This window comes from Mytilus trossulus, chromosome 1 (genome assembly GCF_036588685.1).
Source record: "Mytilus trossulus isolate FHL-02 chromosome 1, PNRI_Mtr1.1.1.hap1, whole genome shotgun sequence".
Classification (NCBI taxonomy): domain Eukaryota; kingdom Metazoa; phylum Mollusca; class Bivalvia; order Mytilida; family Mytilidae; genus Mytilus; species Mytilus trossulus.
Window position 1 is genome coordinate 98416175 of NC_086373.1, and position 25850 is coordinate 98442024.

General features: G+C 30.7%; 1 protein-coding gene across 4 annotated transcripts in view; it reads right to left on the minus strand.

Moving 5' to 3' along the window:
• Positions 1–1957: 1957 nt before the first annotated feature.
• LOC134692717 (transportin-1-like) overlaps positions 1958–25850 on the minus strand; it is a 30521-nt gene continuing 6628 nt past the window's right edge. Inside the window, exons 4-22 of one of the 4 annotated variants that reach the window (XM_063553234.1) lie at positions 23533–23663; positions 22616–22697; positions 22236–22358; positions 21588–21767; positions 21124–21228; positions 19633–19693; positions 16766–17091; positions 16083–16232; positions 15305–15379; positions 14756–14842; positions 13726–13833; positions 12983–13141; positions 12325–12412; positions 11966–12064; positions 11489–11584; positions 9877–9952; positions 8790–8964; positions 8048–8171; positions 1958–3889 (exon numbers count right to left, since the gene is read on the minus strand). In XM_063553234.1, coding sequence (XP_063409304.1) covers positions 8064–8171; positions 8790–8964; positions 9877–9952; positions 11489–11584; positions 11966–12064; positions 12325–12412; positions 12983–13141; positions 13726–13833; positions 14756–14842; positions 15305–15379; positions 16083–16232; positions 16766–17091; positions 19633–19693; positions 21124–21228; positions 21588–21767; positions 22236–22358; positions 22616–22697; positions 23533–23663 — 2229 coding nt within the window. In that variant the 3' untranslated portion in view covers positions 1958–3889; positions 8048–8063. Of the gene's footprint in view, positions 3890–8047; positions 8172–8789; positions 8965–9876; positions 9953–11488; positions 11633–11965; positions 12065–12324; positions 12413–12982; positions 13166–13725; positions 13834–14755; positions 14843–15304; positions 15380–16082; positions 16233–16765; positions 17092–19632; positions 19694–21123; positions 21229–21587; positions 21768–22235; positions 22359–22615; positions 22698–23532; positions 23664–25850 lie in introns of all 4 variants that reach the window. The other 3 variants (XM_063553221.1, XM_063553226.1, XM_063553213.1) reach the window with 3 other exon arrangements.

A 25850-nucleotide genomic window follows, 5' to 3' on the forward strand; every position in this document is an offset into this window, starting at 1 on the left:
CCTTTCCTCACCAAATAAAAGGTTGCAGCTTACTGTAAATCCACCAACTTTTGTACAGCTAATGTTGTGCCTATGATGCCCAATGGACAAAACTGCCAGATGATTTTAATAAGCAAGTGGTGCATCTCACTGAATAATGTCAAAACTCACTTTCTTACAAAACTTCTATGGTTGCAATTTTTTAACAATAAAAAAATCAAAAAAAAAATCCAGAGTATCTAAATACTTTTTAAGAATAAGTTGTGAGGCAACTTCACATTTGTTAAGTTTCTTTAGTCTGTTTGTTGTTGGTTGATTTTTACTCCAGCTTGTATGTTCTTCAAAGCAAAGATGAAGGTGGTGAATATCTAGCAAAAAAAATCTCTCAAACAGTGACCCAAAACATTTTTTTTTGAGGTGTGTGCTTGTATGGTGTGGGAAGACTTAAATGAGACTAAGATGAATGTTAGAGTAAAAGTTTTCTTACATTGCTTTCTTTATTTCTGGTTGTGACAGGTCTGTTCTAGTGAAAACTTGTTTTATGTACACTTCTTCATTATACTCTTTCAGTCTGTTTACTGTAGGTATTATGAAGTCTACTCAAACTTTTACCCCTATTAGATATAGGAAGATGTGGTGTGAGTGCCAATGAGACAACTCTCCATCCAAATAACAATCTATAAAAGTAAACCATTATAGGTTAAAGTACGGCCTTCAACACGGAGCCTTGGCTCACACCAAACAACAAGCTATAAAGGGCCACAAAGTTAATACATTTTCTGCCAATTTATCAAGTAAAATCTAATTTTACCAAATGGTTTTCTATATAATGTTGATTCTGTATTTTTTCCACAAGATTGTTATGAAAGATTAAATATCAGTATCGACAGCTACCAAATGGCTGTCTATGATTTTGATTGTTTTTGTATTAATTTCAGGAGATAGTTAGAAATTTACGTCAGTACATTTTGTATATATATATAAACCTCAGCCAAGGGAGCAGGCTTGGCAAAATCTGCAGGGGAAGAAAACCCTGTTGAGATAGACTTTGGGAAGAGAAATGAGGTGTAGCATAGGTGGTAGCTCTGGCCCACACATTTTGTTTCTGTAATCTATTGATATTATCCAGCATCAGTGTCCTATAATGTACACATTTAAAGTGATTTTAATCTATCACAGAATTCTCCCTCAAACCAATGATGAGGTGGTCTTGATCTTACAGTGAAGTGTGGGCTTACTTCAGTGTTGAAACCCGTGTTCTTTGTGTATTATTTCTCAAAGTTCATGTAAGGATTTTGTGTCACAAGTTAAATCATCGTACTCCTTTTCCATTAAATATGGTTTGACTGTGCTGTTATCTTTATTTTAATATATCATCAAGTATACAATGTTACAAAGTCAGACAATCACAAAATTTATGGGTGTTTTTTTGTTGTTGTTTTTTATATATACATTCTTCTCTTAGATGCTAAACCAGCAGAACAATGAAGTTCAAGCAAAGGACCTTATCATTATCTGGAAATCAGTGCCCCTTGACTCAAGAATCTGTACCAGTTGAAGTATTGATATCATACAACTATCACTTTTCTATTGCTGTCTGCTGTGACGTTAAAATTTTACAGGAACCTTTGTGATGTCTTATATAGTCATAAGGTGTATTGTGCAGACAACAGAATTTTAAAGGTGTCCTTTTCCCAATATTAAAGCCACAATTTCCTGCAATTTCCCGTTTTAGTGTTGGTGAGATATCTCCAATACCTTGTAATGTTCTTTCAACACTTAAATATAACAAAAACTGTTTATTCAGCAGTTTTATGATCATTGGCAAGCCGCCTTTTGGACATCATTTTGTTGTAAATGTTTCAAGACTAGATTTTTAATCTTTAATTAATGAAAAAAGTTTTTCAATCTAACTATTCAGGGTGAACTACCCTATTACGTAAGAACAAAGATGGCACTAGAATCAATAACAAATAAGTACATTTACATAATTTTATTTTAAAGCATGCACAATAAAAGATGTATTTACAACAGCACTAATGATCTACAGACCGTATTGTGTTGAGACCCAGTGTTAAAATTTGACACCTTACAATTAACCAGTTAAAAAAAATCCCAGAATTATGAACACTTCCTGTGCAGAAATACCATCAATAACACGTCACTTAACACAACGTACAAAATATACAATAGTAAAAATTAAAAACAACGGGGAAAAAAATATTTAAAAAAATAAAACTCACTGCAAAAAATTAAATAACAAATATATGTATAGATCACAGACAAATAAAAAAAAATAAAACAAGGACTGAGTACCCAAACATTCCACAAAATAATTGCTTCCGTTTAACTTTCTTCTAGGATGACACTGAAGTATTGAAAAAAAAATAAGCAGTCATACTTATATGCAATTATTAGATGAAATGCTCAAGTGCTAGTCTTCTCCTACAAACCCTTATTAGGTCATGATCTTGACCTTTCACCTATAAGTAGGTCAATGTGACAAACATCACAGTAATTTGTCACAGCTCAAGTCGTGTTGATTCACTGGTAATGCTCTCCCAAAAATTATTTAATCAAGAAACTATCTGACCTCTATGTAATATGAATAGCTTCTTAGTGCTATATCAGGGTTAACTTTCTAAGCTAAATATTTGTTTGAAAAAAATACTGAAAAATTAACATAAAATAATTGATAGTGTTTCTAATCTGTCGAACCTTTTCTTCATAATCTGAATTTAATAACCTGTAATCAATAAACTTTCAGGCTCAAAGATTTTTCAAAAAAAATATGTCACAATAATTAAGGCTGGATTGTTGTATGATAATAAACTCATCATAGATACCAGGACTAAATTTTATATAAACGCCAGATGTACTTTTTGTCTACAAAAGACTCATCAGATATATCTAAACTCAGTACAAACCAACATTTTATTCAATGAAGAGCTACCAAAAGATAAATATATCAAGTATTTTATTAACATTATGCTACCATATGAAACGTCCAACTATGGTCATAAAAGAAACAAGTATTATCCATATAATCAAGTATTTTATTCCAAAATCCTATATACTTCCTATATCTACTTTAAAGTGTAGTCATAAAATCAAATAAGAATGTCAAAAATTCTAGAAAAGTAATGATATTGAATAATTTTTATAATGTGAATTACTACTAATATTGATGTTTTATAATATATACTACTCTTATTAAACCGGAGTTAAACCCTGCTACACTAAGAAGCTAACATTCCTAAGTAAATTACAAAATACAATAAATGTCTTGAACCATCATGTGTCCAGGAACATTGCACAAGTGTTATTTCATAAATCAAACTTAAAGATTTATTTCTCAACGCTATGTTTGTATAATGTGTTATCCATTAACAAACCATCCATTTTCAAATGTGTTTCCATTTAAAAAGGTTTCTTCTTATCTCAATGTTATCATTTTACTTTTGGCTGATACGTCGCCCAACATTTCTGGAAAACACTTATGAATGTGTGAAAACACTGAATAGTATTCAAATTGAGTAACAACTATAAACAGGTGTTGCTAACAAAACAGAAGTTTGACATACATACACTGCAAAGTGATGTTATACAATACAAAGTCTGAGAAAGCATGCAATTTATCTTAACAATCCTGTAGGATGTCCGTGGTATTAATGATATATATGTAACGCGAGCCCTCCCAGTGACGCGACCCACCCATTACGCGAGATGTGTAAAATTTGGAGCTGCAGCCACAGCATTATTAGAAGGAAATTTCCTACGTGTTACAATGCTGTGTATTGCAGAGGCCCCCCTACGCGTTGGCCCTCCCCTTCGCGATGCCAACCCCATGTGTGTTGACCCATGGTGCTGTGGGATATTCCCTGGCAGCACTTACCCTTAACCCCATGACCTGAAATGAAAAGAAAACATAAAATTAGTGATGTTATTCTAAGAAATAACAATGCATCATAATTGATATATTTTTGGGTCTTTTTTTTCATGAAAGTGTTTGTACAAAGCTACCAACATTTTTACAGCTATTTGTTATTTTTTGTATTTGAAAATTTGAATTATTTTTTAGTACATTGGTCTAGGAGGTGTAATAATTTTCATGGGTGTTATAAAATAACTTGAGTTTTGAATTCTGATCATTATACGAATACAACTAAATCATTTCATCTTCAATAGATGATCTAGTATTATGTTTTTAATCATATCAGAATAATCATGATTTTTTTACAAAAAAAAACATGAAATTAAATAGGAAGTTTTCCAGAATCCACTAAAACTTGTGTCCACAAAAATAAATGAATCCACACTATTCAACTTGCAACTGAAATGAAGGGATACTTAGGAAATACTGAAGGTTTTGTTGATGTTCATCCACAAGACAAAATCAAATCACAAAGACTTACTGATGCTACTAAATCATTTCATCTTCAAAAGATGATCTAGTATTATGTTTTTAATCACATCAGAATAATAACATTATTATTAAATAATAATTATTTACCCAAAAATATTGTGATGAATGCTAAATATTTGCTAATGGAGCTACATCTCAAATATCAATCATACATAACAAGGTTATTTTGAAGAAGGTCTATTAACAAGAGGCTCTCAAGAGCCTGAATCGCTCACCTGAATTTTTTTGGTTTAATCTCTCATCAATGATTATTTTGGCTTTTCAATTTATTTAAATGTTCTTTGAATCGTCCTATTTTCTTCAAAAGCAAAAACAAAATCATTTTCTCCTATGTTCTATTTTAGCCATAGGAGCTATGTTTCTTGACATACAAGGAAATGAAATATAAAATTTATACTAGATACTCTGAAACTCTGAAACTCATTTAAAGCCTAAGTTTGGCTGAAATTGATACAGCAGTTTCAAAGGGGAAGATTTTTTAAAGTAAGTCAACATGATGAACAAATTGTGAAAAAAGTCTTTAAAGGGCAATAACTCCTTAAGAGGTTAATTGACAATTTTGGTCATATTGACTTATTTGTAGATCTTACTTTGCTTAACATTTTTGCTATTAACAGTTTAATTGTATCAGTTTTCTATAATAATATTCAAGATAATGACCAAAAACTGCAAAATTTCCTTTAAATTACCAATTAAGTGGCAGCAACCCAACAATGGGTTGTTTGATTCATCTGAAAATTCTAGGGGTGATAGATAATGACCTAGTGAACATTTTTACCCCATGTCAGATTCGCTCTAAATGCTTTCGTTTTTGAGATATAAGCCAAAAACTGCATTTCACCACTATGTTCTATTTTAAGTAACGGCGGCCATGTTTTTTGACGGATCAAAAATCGAAGCACACACTTTGTGCAGGATAATCTAAGGAACAATCATGCTAAGTTTCATCCAAATCCATTCAGTAGTTTCAGAGGAGAAGATTTTTTGAAGTTAGCAAATATGATGAACAAATTGTGAAAAATTGTCATTTAAGGACAATAACTCCTTAAGGGGTCAATTGACAATTTTGGTCATGTTAACTTATTTGTAGATCTTACTTTGCTGATCATTTTTGCTGTTTACAGTTTATCTTTATCTATAATAATATTCAAGATAATGACCAAAAACTGCAAAATTTCCTTAAAATTACCAATTAAGTGGCAGCAACCCAACAATGGTTTGTTGGATTCATCTGAAAATTTCAGGGCTGATAGATCTTGATCTAATGAACATTTTTACCCCATGTCAGATTTGCTCTAAATGCTTTCGTTTTTGAGATATAAGCCAAAAACTGCATTTGACCCCTATGTTCTATTTTAAGTAACGGCGGCCAAGTTTTTTGACGGATCAAAAATCGAAGCGCATACTTTGTGCAGGATATACTAAGGAACAATCATGCTAATTTTCATTCAAATCCATTCAGTAGTTTCAGAGGAGAAGATGTTTGAAAAATTGTTAACGACGACGACATCGACGACGGACGCCAAGTGATGAGAAAAGCTCACATGGCCTTTTAGGCCAGGTGAGCTAAAAATTATAACAGTTAGAATTGGTGGTGCTGAAGAATCAGTCAAAAAGAAAAGAATCATCCAGTTTTTGTTGTAGGTAAAAATAAAGATACAAATGGATATTTCTTTATTGGATTCAGATCATGGTATAGTTCTGATCACATCAACGATCATCTAATACATGATTTAATAATCATTTCTAAATCCTATAAACCAATACAATTTAAATGTTTTAGTTTTACCTTTTCTAGTGTAAATAAAGCATTCATATGCTGCTTACATTATCAAATAATTTATGAATCTGATTCATGATAATACACTGCTTAATTATCTGACTGATTTTGTGAATAATTTACTTCAATAAAAATCCTGATGTCCACCCCTTCAAGTTGTGCACTGACTTGCATTCTGCAAAAATATCAACCTAGTTTAAAAACTGAAGGGGATCAGCAAAGAAATTAGTCTAGTCCTAAAGCAGACATTTTAGTGTTAACTGGATACATCCTCCCCCTACTATTTATTTCAATGACATTAAAATAACTTCTTACATTATTTCAGAGGGGAAAAAACCAATAAAATAACCATGCATTGGCTTGAATATAAAACACATTTAGCTCCTTTTTCAGTCCGAGTCAAATAGATCAATCAAGAAGTTTAGAATGTGCAAATGCACAATAGGTACCAGTGTTATAATTTAATTAGCCAGACACGTGTTTCGTCTAAATAAGACTCATCAGTGACACTCAGATCCAAATATTTATAAAGCCAAACAAGTTCTAAGTTGAAGAGCAAAGTTACTGAAAATCTATAATTGGATTCAGTTCATGGTATAGTTCTGATCACGTCAAATAAAGATCATCTATTACAGAATTAATAATCATTTCTGAATCCTATTCCAATAAAATTCTAAAGCTTTTAGTTAAGTGTACACTGCCAACTGCTTCCTCCTCTATTACAGACTTTGTACTATTTTTACTTGGGATACCTAATGACATCCGATATAATCATGAAGGGGAAAACCAAAAAATAACAATGGACATACTATGTATGCACAAGTATACCACACAATTTGATCTTTTTTTTTTATTTGTTACATAAATAAATCAGACATTTTAGAATGTAAAATGTTAAAAGTTGAGGAAGTCTATAATTGGATTCAGATCATGGTATAGTTCTGATCACGTCAAATAACGATCATCTAATACATGATTTAATAATCATTTCTAAATCCCAATACAGTTATCATGTTTTATTATTCCTTTATTATTTGGGTTTCTACATGTAGCCTAATAGTTGAATTGGTGAATAATTCACAAAATCAAAATCGTCACAATATGCATACTTTGTAGATGTTTTATTACAGAAAACTAGAAATCTATAGAAGATAACCATGACCTAGTTCAACTACCCAACATTTTGTGTGAATAGTTCACATTTATCAATATCAAGACACTATCAACCCTTCAGCATAAAACAATTATAGCTTAAAACTTACAGGAGTTGACTTACTAATATGCTCCTAACACTTTTAGTTAAGTGTTAACTACCTACAGCTTCCTCCTCTATTACAGAGCACTATTTTTACTGGGGTTATCATATGACATCTGATATAATCATGAAGGGGAAAACCAAAAAATAACAATGGTGGTCCTATGTATGCACAAGAATATCACACATTGCACTCCTTTATAGTTCCATAGTTAAATCAAACATTTCAAAATGTAAAATGCCAAAGCTGAGAAAAATCTATAACTGGATTCAGATCATGGTATAGTTCTGATCACGTCAAATAACGATCATCTAATACATGATTTAATAATCATTTCTAAATCCAATCATTGCAAACCAAATGAAAAGTCCCAGTGAAAACACTATAACAGAGTACAATAGCTATTGTATTTATTCAATAGGACAGGTGAACTTGCAAAAGTTTAAATACCTGGTCAAGATAGAGATGGCACTGTGGAAAACTTTAATTAGGTTCACAATAACAACAAATAGTTTTAATGCATTTGAATTTCTTTTTAAAGTGAACGAACCTATCCATTTTTGTATAAGTGTACTGGTTCATTTAATCAGTTTTGATCCTACTTACTTTTGGAAGTCTTGAGTCACACTCCATATTGAACGGCTAGCCTCTCACGGAGAGGCTGGGGAAACTGATCAGAAAACTTTGTCCAGTTTTCTTCTCCAACTTGATTCTTAAAACCATGTAAAATCTACCAACAAAAAAATCCTATTACCTTTTTCGTACAAATATTTTCATCAATTTTTATTTCTGGTGTGTTTAATATTCGAAGTTGTGTTATCAATAGTAAACTGTACACATTTTAAGGACTAAAAGGAACACAGAGCATAAAAGGAAACCTACTGTGAATTTCTTTTGATCATTTCTATGAAGAAACACTGACATACGCTTGTCATATCAGGGCAATTTAAAGTTGCACATACACTTGTCTAGTATAACATAGTAAAACAATATGTGTAGTTGGATTCAGATCATGGTATAGTTTTGATCAGGTCAAATAATGATCATCTAATACATGATTTAATAATCATTTCTGAATCCTATGGACCTGTATATGTATCATAAAAAAGTTGCTTTCTGATTGAAATATACCCTTTTTCCTGATTTATCATTTAGAAATGTGCACTTTCTTATGCAACTAAATTTTTGTTTCAAAATGTGTAAATTAAATGAATAATTGTAACTAACATTCATATAAGAACTGGTTCCTGGTTTCTAAGTTACATTTTCCACTATGTGAATTTATATTGTATAAGATGTTATTAATTTCATAATAAAATAAAGTTTACACTTTTAGTTGTAACCATACCTTATAAAACATTTCTTTCAAATCAGCTTTTGGTTGTGACCAAGAAGCAACTGCATCACAGAAAAATATAAAGTCTTGAATAACTCCACCTGGATTCACATTGATCATCTGACATACTCCTCGGAAAGCTGAATCCTTCTCCTCATTATCACGAATGTTTCTTAAAGAACTACACCTAAAATCCAGTCAAAAAATAAATGAAGTGTGTTCTGTGTGCAAGAGTTAAAATATTAAATTGAAAGATAATTAAGTAATAATAATAATGAATATGAGAAATCTAATAAATAAAATTAAACATGTTTTGATAAATAAATGGTTAATTTGACAACACTACAGTAGTGCAGAAATGTACAAGTGATATGCCATAACACTTCCATGCTTCCTCACCAAATACATAAAATACTAGACAATCACAAATTACATACCACATTTATAAGGCTTAATCAGTTTTAGTAAAGTGAATTTGTCCATATGACAATTAATTTCTGTTGACTGTACATACATATTGTGAGCTAAGCAGAAGCAAATGGGACAATGAAAAAGAACTTCAAATTTTGCGGTAAAATTATTATTATTTTTTTTTATAATATCCCCTCCCTCATGAAATCTTTGCCCCTCCCCTGCCCCCCATATTCTACACTTGACATTCCCATTTTATCCATTTGAAGTTTACAGTGAAAGAGAGTAAATGTTTATAACTGTAGTGTATATTAATTAATAAAATAGCAATAAAATCTAATAATAAAACTTCTGTAAATTAAGCTCAAGCAGATTTTACATCACATGCCGAAACAGGGGTAAAACTTTAAAACACATAAATTCAATCTACTTTGGAGAATATAACATTTATCTAAAAGTATGAATATTGTAAATAAATATTGCAAATATGACTTAACATAATAAGAATAGAATGCTTTGAAATCAACTTCATGTTTTCTGTCCATTTTCTGCTAGATCAAATCCTATATGAAGATATATATATATTTATTAAAATCCAAATTTCAAAATATTATTTCCCCAAATTTGTGCAGAAAACAGACAGGACTGAAACTGATTGCAAAAGAGAAATAAATAAAAAGTTACACACCACTGCCGAATAAACTGCTGTAACATAGGAGCAACCTCTGGTGGGCAGACTAAACCAAGGCGACCAATTGTTATCGCTAAGAGTTGTCGTCGTCATAACAATACGAGGGCAATGAATAGGGAAGAAAAACAGAGAAGACAACAAATCAACAAAACGATACAAGCAAATAAAATATATTATAAAATATGTCAAGGTCATATTTTCTGTCACCTAGGTCATCTTTGTGATACAATGTCAACTGTATGATGATTTAGTTTTTTCTGTACTTGTTGAAGATATTTGTTTCATTTTGAGTGCAGAATTCATGATGGTCCAGAAAACTAGTCATTAAAAAAAATTGATATTCAAAAATTCAGAACTTGCATAGTTAATTCAGCTGTATAAACATCATGTCATACATTCATAAATTAGGGACAGAAATTGAAAATTATCTATTCAAAACTAACATTAGAAACAGCCTTTGAATATGTAAATTTTAATTTGGATTTAATAACTTTAAAATATCAACAAAATTTGGCAGTCTGTCATCTGTATAATTTCTACAAATATTAATTTCATACTAAGTGCAGTTATTATAAAGGGTTATGTCTAGCTGTGTATGTATTTATAATGTCATCTCTAAGTCAGAAATGGTGTAAATATTCTACAAAAATAAATAACAATACATAGAAAAAGTGTACATATAAATTTTTGAATACTGTACTTCTAATTAAAATGACACAAATAATGTACATATAAAAACCCTTCAGATGTTTCAGTAAGGGAATAAAATCTTACAAGAAAATTAGGGAAAACCAATCCAGTAGGACTTTTCAAATAAAAACAAATATAGACGAATATTTTGAGAAATAGAAAAAAAAGTTATCTTCAAAATTACACTTTTAGTTATATTTATATATGCTATAATAATAATACATTGATCAAAGGGGAGACAACTTCTGAAGAATTTTGTTGATGTCTAAATATCATATACCATTTACCAACAGCTATAAAGCCAAAAGTTAATTCAACATCATTGAACATTCAGACACATTCCAGAAATAATGTTAATAAACAACAAATGTAACATTTCTAGGTGCATAAAAAGAAAGAAAACTTATTTGATTCCATTTCTAAACTCTTTTTAAATTGAAAATTAATTTCTGAAATGTATCTGTGAACCATGCAGTTATAAATTGAAAGGAACCTTTTCTTAAATTTGAAACAATACAATGTATTAAATACGTCTTCCAAAAAAAATTGTCTTGCCCAATTGAATACAGGTTCCTTCAACAACAACTACAAAAGCTCAAACAAAATAATTTATTACGTAAATAAAATTAGACAATATATATGGGGAAAAATTCCCATCTTTTATGATTCACATTAACTGTGCACTGTGTTTTAAGCAGTTTTATTTTAATAAAAATTATGAACACAGGAAAAAATTACAAAAATGATTATGAGAATGCATGCATGAGGACCTTAAGTGAAGAAATTTTACCAATCTTTAATATTTTTATCTTTCAGCAATGTAAATCCCAAAAATATTTGTCTGGTAAAAATTTACATAAGACTATTTTTATTTTATTTCAAACCTTGTGTAAAAAGTGACCATTTTCATGATACGTACCTGTGTTTTCCAACAAAGTCTTTGGCGTGTTTGGTCTGTTTATAATATCTACAAGTGGACCTATCACCAAGGTAATGTATGGCTGCATCTCGTTTCCTGTTCCAGTAATTAAATTATTATTATTATTATTATTTGTTGATAGACCTGTAAAAAAAAATCCTACCATTACAAACTGCTTTTTTAGCAAAAACTTCGTGTTTTGAATTGGTATTTCTTTATAATTTAATTTTGTATGCAACACATCTTCTGATTTGCTGACGTTGTTTTGTTTATCAGCTCTCAGACATAGTTTTGTCATGTGACTGTTAACATTTTTTGATGATTTCTCCGTTTTAAAATGGATACTGTTGCATAATTCAGCACTCTATCAGATGTTAGAAAGTATACAAACCCTCAGCCTTATTTCATCATAACCTCAAACTTGAATTTTTTTAATAATATATATCGTACAATAAGATATATGTTTGACTAACATACCCATTTTAACTGATATCTCTCCAATCGACCATGTAGCATTGTTACACACAGATATAAACTCAGGATTTAAATTTTGTGCCAGGATTGGCATGAATTCCCCTGAAATAAAATAACAAGCATTTAATAAAAAAATCCTTCGTACTTATTACAAATAGACTGTTTATTTGACTAATATATACAAACATGAAAATTGAATATGAGAAGCTTAATTTACAGAAATGTTTTGCATTAATTGTATGCATCATTCTTTGGGTGTTAATTTTCCTTTGGAACATTAAAAAAAATAATTCTGGAGATGACTCCAGGAATCATTTATATGTTATTTTAAAAGATAATCGTAATGATCTATGTTGACTCACCAATACAAGGTTTAACATGTTGAAAGCAAGCCTTTGTCAAATCTCCAAGCAAGGCAAATGAGCTCTGTCGCACTTCTGGCATAGGATCCTGTAAATTAAGAATTTTCTTTTCTAAGGACGAAAGTTTATTTCTAATGGAATCTCTTTTATAATTTTAAGTAACTTTTTTCAGACAGTACGAATACCAATACAATCATTTATTACAATCATAAGGTATGAAACGTCATCATCAAAAGCCAAAGTAGAAATTAAAAGATTGGCATATGAACATCCATCAGTAATTACCAAACATTTCACGTTCCCAAATGGAAATATGTTCTACAAAACACAAAGTATATTGTTTCTAGGAAAGACAACTAGTCTTATTTCAGTCTACAGAAAAGATTTAGTGATTTCATATCTAAGTTGCTATGTTTTTACTTAAATGTATATGTATGGTTAAACACGTTCTAATCAAGACAAATTACAAATTTTTGTGTACACCAAATCTCTATAATAGAGGAAATAAAGTTATATCTATAGACCAAGCAAGAAATTTAGGAATCCATGCCCAAGTCAGATTTGTTACTTTTAAAATTCAATCTTTTTGGAAATTTCAAAGTAGCTATTGACTATTAAACATTTTTTTAAATCTTGTCAACAATCTTATTTCACTCACTTGCATGCATTGGTACAGTAACTTCAAGATGTTACTATTAGCTACTAAGGAATCTATATGGTGTTCTAGTCCCTCAGCCAGTCCACTTAACAGGTCCAACGCCACTATCATGAAATCTTTATCTGGAGGATCTACAGAGTCTGGTTGGGTTTGGTTAGCCTGCAAGACACCATAACTGTGTCGCTACAAACAAAATCCTCCAATCTATATACACATTAACTATCAACAGAATTTTACTGCTTATAATTGGTTTGAACAATTTTATTTTGTCCTTCTCTTTAATATCAGAAAAAAATAGTGAGATTTTTTAAAAACTTTTAAAATATGTGAGAAATAATATGAAGATTATAATTTAAGGTAAAGCATTAAATGTAAAAGATCTTGACAGCTTCTTCAGACAGTACGAATACTAACATGATTCATCCACCAGTCCATGTACGTCACATTGACATTATCATCATAAAAATTAGCCAAGATAATTTTTTTTCCAATTACAAAATTTCTGTATGCATTGTGCAGGTTATTTCAATATCTAACTAATAATGCAACTCAACATCAAAGGAATCAAGTTTCTCAAACTACTTACTATATAGAACTTAGTTATTATTTTTACTATTAAACTGAGTGACAGCAATGGCATTCAATAATTGTGCAAGCATAGTGTAATTTGTTTTGATCTATATTCAAACTATTATCTGTATACTCGTATAAAAATAAAGAAGGAGTAAAAATGGATGTCTTACAAAATTTTGGTTCAATGTCTGTTCTACAAGTGACACACATCTTCTGTAGACTGGTTCACAGTAAGGCAGGAAACCAGACTGAAGAGCTGTAGCTACACTAGACAAACACTAAAACAGAAATGATATTATATAATAATATTTGTTCATTGGAATAAATGTAATACGAGTACAAAGAAAACCTTTCCTGCAAATAGGTATCTAATATTTTGAATGATTTTGTACAACTTTATGATGTGTCAGAGGAATAATATGAAGAAAATGTACGGCCAAATAAAAATATATGTGTGCTGCTTTTAAATATTAAGGTCAGTAGGTCAGCAATTTTTAAAAAATAATAAAAAATAAAAAAAAAATTATTTGGGATTGACAAAATCTTGAAAAAAATTGTGTTTTTAACCAAAATTGATTCTAGAATCATATACACCCAAACTGGAAGTTCAACATTTTACATGAGTTTGGTTGTAAAATAAAGTCGTGTTCCTTTTTTTAGTCAATTTTTTGGAATATAATTATTTAAATTCAGTCCTCAAAATTTGTTTGTTTGAAAATTTATTTTTCAGTTCCAGGGGTTGGGAGGTTTTAACTAGGGACAGTCAGGTAACTGGAACGACACTTATATTTTTATTTGGCCTAAGGTATACCTTAAATATAAAAGATCTTGCCAGCTTTTTCAGACAGTACGAATACTAACATGATTCATCCACCAGTCCATGTACGTCACATTGACATTATCATCATAAAAATTAGCCAAGATCTTTTGTTTTCACATCTCAAATTTTCTAATTTAGAAGCATAAAGGAAAAAATAGGGTAAGGTAAGCTAACAGACTACTAAATGGTCCATGGGCAGACCTATCTTCTTTCAATTTGCCCTAAAGGGCTAATAAGCACATGTAACCCAAATTACTCAATTAAAAAAAAATTCAAGCCATCTTATGAATTTGTTGAGCTGTGAAAATTCGTTTTATATTCACATTTAGGTGCTTTTAATATATCAATTACTAATAAAAGTCATTTGTAAAATTACATACCTCTAACAAAGGAAACAAATCTTTGTCTTCATCCTTGAGAACATTCCATTTCTCTATGAGTGGTGGCATTAACATATTGACATACTCCTGAAAGTTATAAGAATATAACTTGTAAATATGCATTCTGGTATTATTGATATCTTAATGGCTTTATACTTTCTTTATGAAGACTCATCTTTTAAATTAAGAAACTAGATTGCAAAGCATCATAAATTGTGCATTATGCTATATGCATGTTTTATCCCATGTATTACTGGTTTTGTACTTCATGAAGTTTAATATTTGTGATGCATAAAAAAGTTCATCAATGAAATTAAATTTGATTTTATTCTCTTAACATTTCAATAATATGAACTCCAATTCCAATGTGCACAGTATTTATTCATTACTCAAATGGTTAGTTTTGGTGAAAACAAATGCAAGCCAGATGATAGGAACAACTCTGCATTGCATGAAAAGGTTTGAAACATGAGCTACATCATTGTACATCATATTGTACTTAAAATAACAACTGCCTTAAACTAAGCCTATTGAATGTATAATAATTACCTGTTTGTTAAGGTGATGCCCTACAGAGTCTGCCAGAGTTCCGATAGCATCATATAATATCAGTAAGTTCTTGTGCTGTAAAACAAAGGGAAATCAATGTAAGTGTCACAGTTAATAAAGAAGTGTTTAGCATTTCAAAGCTAACATTTTTTAAAACCTCTTTTGATAGTTTTGATTTTTTTTCTTACTGAAAATGAATAATCATCTGTCAACTTTTTAAAATTTTATGTTGCTTTAATATAGGAAAACACAAGAAAATATAAGAAAGGTTTTAAATGTAAAGATCTTGACAGTTTTTTCAGACAGTACGAATACGAAAATGATTCATCCATCAGTCATTTTTGTCACTTTGACATTATCATCATAAAAAATAGTCAAGATCATTTTATGTTTATATTCTCTCTTAAATATTTCAGTTAAGCAGGTAATTTCAATATCTTATCAATAACATACTTAAGTTTGTATTTGTACTTTATAGAACTTTTATCGGTTTGTATTATAACACTAAGCAACAGCAATGGCATTCAATAAGTGTGCAAGCTCCAGTATGGTTTAGATTGTTTTTGTACTCACTCAAAAGTTCATTATTCAAAACTCATAAATATACCTAAGGCTAAAGAAATCTCAATCTAAGAATAGATCATGTCTTATCAATGTAAAACTCCAGATTTGTATGTTAAGCAAGGGTCGTATTATTACTAAAAAGAAAACAGTTACATCTTTCAGGCATTAAGCATGAAACAGTCAAATTAATCATATATTTAACTAAGATATTTACCTGATATTTGTTGAATGCAAACACCAAAGTTTCCAGTATAAAGCCTAAATAGGGAACCAGTTCTGTACATGCCTCTTCCTCTAGGGTAGCAAATGCTGAACAAGCTGCTTCCTGTACTCTCTTGTTAGCATCCAAAACTCTCTTCAATAACTGGAAACAAATATTTTTATGTATGATTTATTTTGAATGTTTAAACAAGATTGAATAGATACACCTAGCCTTTCACGATAAATTTGCAAGTTAAGCAAGGTTCCTTTCGGTTAATATGTGCATTATCATTTACTTGCAGTAAAGTTAACTCACTTATGACACACCTGCTATAACTATTCAGCAAACAGAAAGTAAATGAGTCAAATATCTTAGAACACATCACATTATACAATCACATGAAAATTGATTTCTAATTTTAGTGAGTATAAATGAGATAAAAATTTCATGAAACACAGACAGGAAAACCAGTTTACTACCACTTTATTTAATTTGTTTATTTATTTCTTCAATCTATATTGTCTTTAGTTCTATTTCATTCACATGATTTCAATACTGTACTCAAACAGAAATATTTTAAGTTCTTTTCCAGAAGGATACATTCCCCTGCTCTAGTTGCCTTTTTTAAAATCATTAAAAGATAATCAAGGATTTTTCATCCAGACGAGTATACTAAATTCTAGAATAAAACCTACCTCTTCCATTAATGGTTTGAGATACTGTTCATGTGGTTGTCCTACAACCCAGTGAGCGTATCTACTTAACGTCCAACAGGTTATTGATCTAACTAGAGCTTTCTTATCACCTAGACAGCTGATCAGGTATGGTATTAACTCTGGTAGGTGTGGAATCATTCCTGTCATACAACCTTCTGCAATAGCTCCCAATACTAATATTCCTGATTCCTTGATCTCCCATGAATTGTGAAATAATGTCTCTTTCAATATAGGTAATAACACTGGTAAAATGTCATCACGGAAGACATTAGCTAGCACGTCCAGAGCAGCAGCAGAACACTTCCCTGTAAACAGATTATTTGCTACCATAAACACACATCTAAACTATCTAATTTTACTTTTCTAATTGTTTCATTTCTATTTCAAAGATAACAATGATCCATCCTTTTCCTGAAAACCAAGTATATATAAACAAGAGCGCAAAAAAGCAGTCTCTACATGCAACCCTAAAATATTAGGGGCAATATGATATATAGTTGTTTCACTATAAACCTGTCTTCAAGGTGTAATGATGGATACATAAATACATCTATTTGGCTAAATAAGTAAAAAATAAAAACTTTCCTAAATTAATTGTATACAAGAAACTATGGGCTATTTATAATCCCTTATGACACACCAGCTTCCAGAATTTGGCAAACAGAGAGTTTAAGAGCTATGAATATAAAAACGCTTTTGCATGTTCACATAAAGCTTCATAAAGATTTCAGGAAGTTCATCCATGAAAAAATGACACAAATTTTATACATGGCCGTTATGTGTCAGAACAAATAAGGATTAAATTAACAGGATGATGGTGAACTAAGATTATGAAAACATACCACACAGGTTTACAGCATAATTGTATAAAGCCTTATGAAAAATTTGATGGCGTACATAGATTATTTTAATCTGTTGTCTTTATGAAGTGTGTGTATAAAGAACTTGACAAAATGGCGATGATATGAGGAAATAAGATTGTTTTTTTTAACTTTTTTTTCAAAAGGGCACAGAGGGGCGCAAAATTTCAGGGACGGGCGCCCCTCCATTTCATGCTAGCTAGAACACTGGCGTTTATATATTGATATTCTCTTGAAGAATTTGATGAAAAAAATATCATACATAGCCATTTCGTGTTAGGAAATATAAATATTGAGTTAACAGCAAGTCAAGGAAGGGTGAATCTAAATATACATCACACCATTCAACATGCTCACATAAAGCCTGACCCAAAAGTTCAGGAAGCTCAGATTTGTAGTTCTTGGCAAAAATATGGCAAATATTTTATTGGACTGATGGACATACAGGGGTTAAACAGTATACATACCCCTTCAAAGTGGGATAATAATAATCTTGTAGAGCAAAACATTTCTGGGAAAATTATCATTTAACCTAGATTGGTCTGTAGACCAAAATTAGGTCATCAACAGAATTCAACTTTTCACATATAGATCTAATTATTCATTGAATTTTACATTTAATTTTTTCTTATACTTTAAAAGTAGGTTTTCTTTTCACAGAAATATTTTTAACCTCATCTCCCAATTGCCAATAATGTCTTCTTTTAATTAACTTTATGTCTAAGTAAAAATATAACTACTTACTTAAGTTCCAGTCAGATGCTGTAAATTCAGAAATTAATGTGAGAATTTATTATTGCGAATCACTGATTACCGGTAAAAAAGCCAGTTTGAAAAAAAAATGTGTAGGAAAGTCACTACTGAATCTATGAATGAGTTATATTTTATTATTGGAGACATTATTCGCATTAATAAAAACATCGGAATAATATCTGAATTTACAGTAATTAACAATTTATTATAGGAAGCACAATACAAAAACTACAAAATTGATAAAAAAATATTCAGTTTTTTTTTGTCAAATCTAAATATTCCAAAACCACAGGAAAAAATTTCCATATCTTGCATCGCAAATGAGTTTTGATAATAATAAGTTTTGTATACAAAATGCACAAGTATGACTGATACAAGATAAGAACATGTGGACAGTACTATGTGGTTAATCAATAGAATCTTTTGATCGCTTTATGACCATTGTCCAGCTATTTTTAAAAATAAGTTATGAAAAAAGTTTGGATTAGGGGTTCACAGAAAAATGAAGATAATGAATTAAAAAAAAAAAATACATAAGAGCTGACAGCAGAAAAAATCCAAGAAAACCATTTAGATGGAATTAAAATATAAATGTATAAGTATTAAACAAATATAATTGTAAAAACTTAATTATAGAAAAAACAAGAATAAAAACCACAAGTTGTGTAAAATGCCATATTTTCATTGATTCCAGACAATAAATCTCCAATATGAATACTCTAGACTGACCAACTTGTCATTTAATGTACACATGCACAACTTACCTTTAATATGGGGAAAACGTAAAAAAAATTACATTGCTTTATGTATGTACTGAATTGATGAAATTAAAATTTAAAAAGCAAATTCAATTACACTTCTGAGATCATTAATAGTTGATGTTATCCAGGTGGGTTGAGTTTGACCATATCAGTAACACTTATTAGCATCTTATGTAAGCAAATGTTGTTCTCTGAGCAGTTATCTTTTTAAAGGAGTAACTCAATTTCCAATAACATCAAAAGAACAAATTTTAAACCCATTTAAGTTCAGTGATTTCTTATGTCAGAATTAAAGATGAAAACTGAATTGAAGGTTTATGAGACTGAAATACACTAGGGGGAAATTTGAGGCACCATTTCGAGGTGGAACAGTGTTGCTATTTAAAAGTAATTTCGTCAATTTAAACTTGACTGATTTTGGGGGTAAAAATGTTTGTATTATGCTACCCTAGGTGTAAATATTGGTACTTACTTAGGTTCCAGTCAGATAAACTGTCATCATCATCATATCCATCATCTGATAATTCACCATCCTATCATATAAAAAAATAATATATTATTAAACCACAATACAATTATTCAGGACATGGATTAACTCAACTGTAAGCTTGATCCTAAACTTGGGATCCAATGTGAAGGAGTTTGCATTTAATTTGTTAGATTTTAAATATGAAATTAGAGGAAACATCAAGATTAAATATTATCTTGAGATTAAGGTTCCACTAAAGTCAAAATATAGGACACTTCATAAACATCTAAACTTTGCCTGTATTTTTCAACCTATAATGAATAAAGTCATAAACTATGAAAACATATGTTCATTAAAACATACTTTATATATACACACTGTGTAAATTGTAAATAAACTTGAAATTGTTATGTTGTGGCCAAACCGGTTCTTGGGGTGAACACTAAATTTTCCAAAAAATCTGCAGGCTTGCAAGACGACTTAATTTGCTTAAAATTGGTATGGATGAATACTGTAACATGTAATGCAGGGCAAGCTTATGCTGATTTGTCACATACATATGTTTTAATGGCATATTTGTCCAATTTCTGTATTGTACCTCCGATATTCGTTGACTTAGATACATGAAATTGACTGAAACTCGAAAATTAATACATTTTATAAAAAATCAACAATGGCTTGCCCTGCATTACATGTAATAGTATACGTCCATACCAATTTTAAGCAAATTAAGTCGTCTTGCAGGCCTGCAGATTTTTTGGAAAATTTAGTGTTCACCCCAAGAACCGGTTTGGCCACAACATAACAATTTCAAGTTTATTTACAATTTACACAGTGTGTATATGTAAAGTATGTTTTAATGAACATATGTTTTCATAGTTTATAACTTTATTCATTATAGGTTGAAAAATACAGGCAAAGTTTAGATGTTTATGAAGTGTCCTATATTTTGACTTTAGTGGAACCTTAACTGATCAAAAGATGTTAAATCTTAAAATACACAAAACAAAGCATCAATATACTAATTTCGTGGTAGGGGAGGGGCGGGGGGCATTAAAAAATTCATTACCATGTATAAATGAGATGAAAAAGACCATATCTCATGCAAGTTAATCTCAAATCTCATTCATATAAAAGTTCATGCGAGTCAGATTCTGAGAAAGTTTGCAAAGTTCTATAAAATTGTTCAGTTGTAGTAATAGATCCATAAGCTGGACGGAAGGACAAATAACCTAAAAAACATCAAATCATTATATATTGCCAGCCTCAATAGTACCAAATTCAAAGTGATAATAAGCTGTTCAGTATGACTGATGGAAGAAAGGTAAAGATAATTCATTGCCATATATCTCACTACCTTTAAGTAATGCATACAGCTTTATTAAAAGTCTGCTCTTTTATACATTTTGTGTCAATGAACTGTACCGATTTGAAAGAATTTTTAAATCTGTTTATAACAAAAGTTTGTGTAGATTTTTCTAGGATAATACATACAGCATCCCCATCTGTGTGTTTCTGTGTGTGTGATTTTGACTTGTGAAATCTTGGTTTGATATCAGATTCTTTGTCTGGAACCATGTCATCTTCTTCTACATCACCCTGTAAAGAAGAACAATGTTAGCCTAACAAAAAAATACAGGATTTACTGGTAAAAAGTAACTAGAATAAGTATTAAATTTGATATCATTAGATTTGAATCAATTTTATTTTACAAAACACTTCAACACAAATGAAGTAATTCATCCACTTAAATCTCATTATTTCCAAAGGTTTCTTTACATTAATTCAATAGGTCAAGAATGAAATAAACCCTGCCAAGTACGTATAGGTACAAGGAAACTTATTTCATTTTTGCACAAAAATCCTGAACAGGGAAGATGTATGATAACCTTCTCTCCAAATATTTCATTCTAATGGAATAGCCTTCAACTAATACATATTTGGCTGTGACAATTTACCTTTAGGAGTATAATATCTATTTCTGAGTATTTCATTCCTTTAACGAGGACAGGTATAAGTCTATCTATATGTGTTCCTAACACTTCTTTACATATAGGTTGTTCTGCCAAAGACAACCAGAATTCACAGGCTTCTAAGGCTACACTATCGTCATCATCTTGGGTTCTACACATCATATACTGAAATAGAAAATTAAGCCTGAAATATACCAGCATTCCATAACAGTATTGATTAAACTAAGGATTATCTCTCCTTGTTTGTAATTGTAAATACAAACTTTCATACATGTATATGTTTCTAGAAAAACATAAGGATGTGTTTGTGAGTGTGTTTTTTACAAAGGCTTCTGTAGAGTGTTCATTCAAAATACAAACATACATGTTCATTGAGCTTAGGAATTGATTATTTGGAATAAATATTTATTTTGTGTCTTTCGTAAAATTTATATTTTGAACTATTGAAATTGTATAATCAAACTTAATAATAATTTCAAATTTTGTCTTCCACATGACAAGGACATTCTGTATTTAACCTATGCATGGAATGAATTTATAAGCTTCATCTGGGCAGATAACTAGTAACAGTTAATACTTTCTATGTCAGTTTAACCCCAAAACCATAGATATATCTATTAGAGCCATAAGTACCTCGACAATATTGTTGATTTGTGGTATGAGTCGATCCATACGGACTTCCACTAACATGACTAATGCTCTACACACATTCTTCCTCACATCTGTGTCTTCATCTGCTGCCAGGAAAAACAGGTTCTGAAAAATATACACTAAAACAGTAACAAGACTAACAGTAATAAGTAATAGTTTTAATTTGTAAGAAAATTCTACAAAAGTAACTTCAAAAACGTGAAAATAACATGAATGCTTGACAGAGGCTTCATCTGCTCCTAGAAAATGTGTAAAACTTAAAAGAATAGTGGTGTGTCTGTAAAATTGAAGGATGTCATTAAATTTTGTAACAAATACAGAAGCAACATAAAGGTACCCGTATTAAGTATGAAGAGACTTACCTCTATAAAGCTGTCTATATGAACCATTAGGGCCTGGGTTCTACTGATAATGAACTGATTTACACAGGCAATTGCATGGGACCTGAAATTAGAAATTTACATTTGCAATGGATTTTGGTTTAACCATATACCGACAATATTACAACAGTATTATAAGTTTATAACTGTTTACATGGTATTCAGATGGTGTAGAATAAGAAATCATAGAATACATATTATATCTTTGCAAAAATCATAAAATGTAAATGAAATGTTTTAATAACAAGTGAAACTGCGAGCTACTGCTCACTGATGATACCCCCGCCGCAAGTGGATAATATTAATAGTGTAAAAATATGCAAGTGTTCGGTAAACAGGAAGTTGTCAAGTGATGAATCTGAAAAACGCATCACACGGTATAGCTGACTTATATAAATCCTGAAACCAAATTTCAGAAATCCTTGTATTGTAGTTCCTGAGAAAAATGTGACGAAAATTTTCAACTTGGCTATCATGTGTAAAATCATACAAGTGTTCGGTTAACAGGAAGTTGTCAAGTGATGAATCTGAAAACGCATCACACGGTATAGCTGACTTATAAAAAATCCTGAAACCAAATTTCAGAAATCCTTGTATTGTAGTTCCTGAGAAAAATGTGACGAAAATTTTCAACTTGGCTATCATGTGTAAAATCATACAAGTGTTCGGTAAACAGGAAGTTGTCAAGTGATGAATCTGAAAACGCATCACACGGTATGGCTGAAAAATATAAATGTTGATACCAAATTACAGAAACGGTGGATTTTTAGTTCCTGAGAAAAATGTGACGAAAGTTTCATGGGACGGACTGACGGACTACAGAGGTAAAACAGTATACCCCCCCCCTTTTTTAAAGCGGGGGTATAATAAATGACCAATTTGAAATGTTCACCAATTACCTGATCTTAGGACTATTATGCTTAAAGAACTGTAGAAACTTAGGAATGAGTATATTCAATGGTCTAGTACTATCATTATCCAAATCTTCTGCATTGTCTTCACAAATCTTCTGAAGTGCACCAAATGCTCCCTGAAAATAAATAAAGAAATGTAATATTGTGGATTCATTATCATTCGTTGATTTCGTGGGTACAGATGAACCACGAAATCAAACGTTAAACAAATTATAAATTTTCTACAGGCTAGTGTGCAGACTTCAACAAAACCACATAAATTAATATCCACCCTGTGTGAGTATTTTTGAATCCATGAAAATTGGTACCCACAACAATATATAAATCCACAGTATTGCAAGTTTTCCATTTGAACTTTCACCAAACTTAGTATTACTTCAAAATCTGGTCAACTCTGCCACTATTAATTAGGTCTTCTGAAAACAAACATGGGGCCAGCTGAAGGACACCTCCGGGTGCGGGAATTTCTTGCTACATTTAATACCTGTTGGTGACCTTCTGCTGTTGTTTTTTCTATGGTCGGGTTGTTGTCTCTTTGACACATTCCCCATTTCCATTCTCAATTTTATTTTTATGATAATGTTTTCCTTAGAATTCAAGTGGAACAAACAAGTGGTTTAGAGAGGTTAAGCTTAAAAGGTGAAAATATCTGAATCAAATAAATCTGCCATTTTTTTTTTTTGGGGGGGGGCACTTTCATGGGAAAAATTTGGTTAACTAAATAGGGAATCACTGAAGTATGACGGGATCTCCCCACCCTTAAGAAAAGTTCTGGATCTGCCACTGATATTTATGAAGTTGTGTTGACTTAAGTCATCAAAATTTGATTAATTCATAAATCTGCATATATCTCCTCCATCAGGATGTTGACCCAGAAATGACTTCAGTGAAGATTCATTAAAATGCATCTGATGGTTTAGGATAAGTTGAACTTAACAGAATGATGACAAGACAAACTGACAGGGTGTCAGATTCCAAAAAAAAATTCCCCAACTTAAGTTCCTTTCATTTATACATGCATGTCCTAGAAAGAAATTGAAAATGCCTAAGATTATAAAATCAACCAAAGAATTAATTTAAAGATTAGGAAGAACACACTAAGCCCTAATACAAAAATTCTTTTGAAAGTATAGGTGAAATTCTTTTGAAAAAGGGTTGGCAAAAACCCGGGTTTTATGAGTATTGCCCAGCTCAGTGGGAAATACTGGGAAAACCCGGGTTTTACTGGGTTTTAGTGGGTAATACTGGGTAATATAAAATACTTGTCTGAATTTTAAAGAGGATTCAGTGATAAACACGAAAATAATACATTAAATAAGATATGTATACCCTATTTTGTTTGTCTAGCATTTGTCTAGATTGGCAAACCGTAAATATAAAGCATAACATTTTTTTCTTTCAAATAAATATAACTCCTAATTTAAGAATTAACAATTACTTAATTGTAAGAAAAATTACATTTAAATAATGTCACTAATTAATTAGTAATTATTCAGATTAGAACACAGATTTGTTTATGTAACAATAATCAGCCCTTATAATTCTATAAGTTTTATTGTCATGACCCCTTAGGGTGTTTATTTAGCAATATGAATGTAACAAATAAAATTAACAAGTCACTTAAACACTGCAATAAAATGCATGTTTCAAAGTTTAGATTATTAAAATAATGTTTGGTAATTAAAAAGGTATCTTAAATGTACAAATCTTCTGTTCTGCCTACATATAGAATTAATAGAGAAGAGAATGAATTTGATATTTCAATCTTCTAGAAATGACTGCCAATGGTTATCTGTATAAAAAGTATATATTTAGCTGAAACTGTACCCATGGCCAGTCTTTACTATTTAGTGTTAAAATAAGCATAGAAAATCATAATGCCCAGTATTGCCCACAAATACCTATTTCTGGAAGTATTGCCCAGCCCGGGAAAACCCTGGTTTTCCCACCCGGGTAATACTTTGACAACCCTGTTTTGAAAGCATATATAGTTTTAAATGTCATTCAGATATTAATTCTTGTGATAAAAAAAAATAATCAAAATTGGAATTTGAAGTCGTCTCCACTAGCAATGTATAGAGCTGAATTTAATTTGAAAACAAAAACTAACTGAAGTTGCAGCATCAAATTTCATGAGCTTATTTATTTTGCTGAGTAAATAAAAATCAGACAACTTTCTGACACTTTCTATATAATAGTTTTTAGTTTATTTCACATTGTTAGGTTGCTGTTTAAATGACATATACTTATACCATTTGTAATTTAGAGGGCTAAGAAACAGCAGCATCATTTGTTGTCTTATT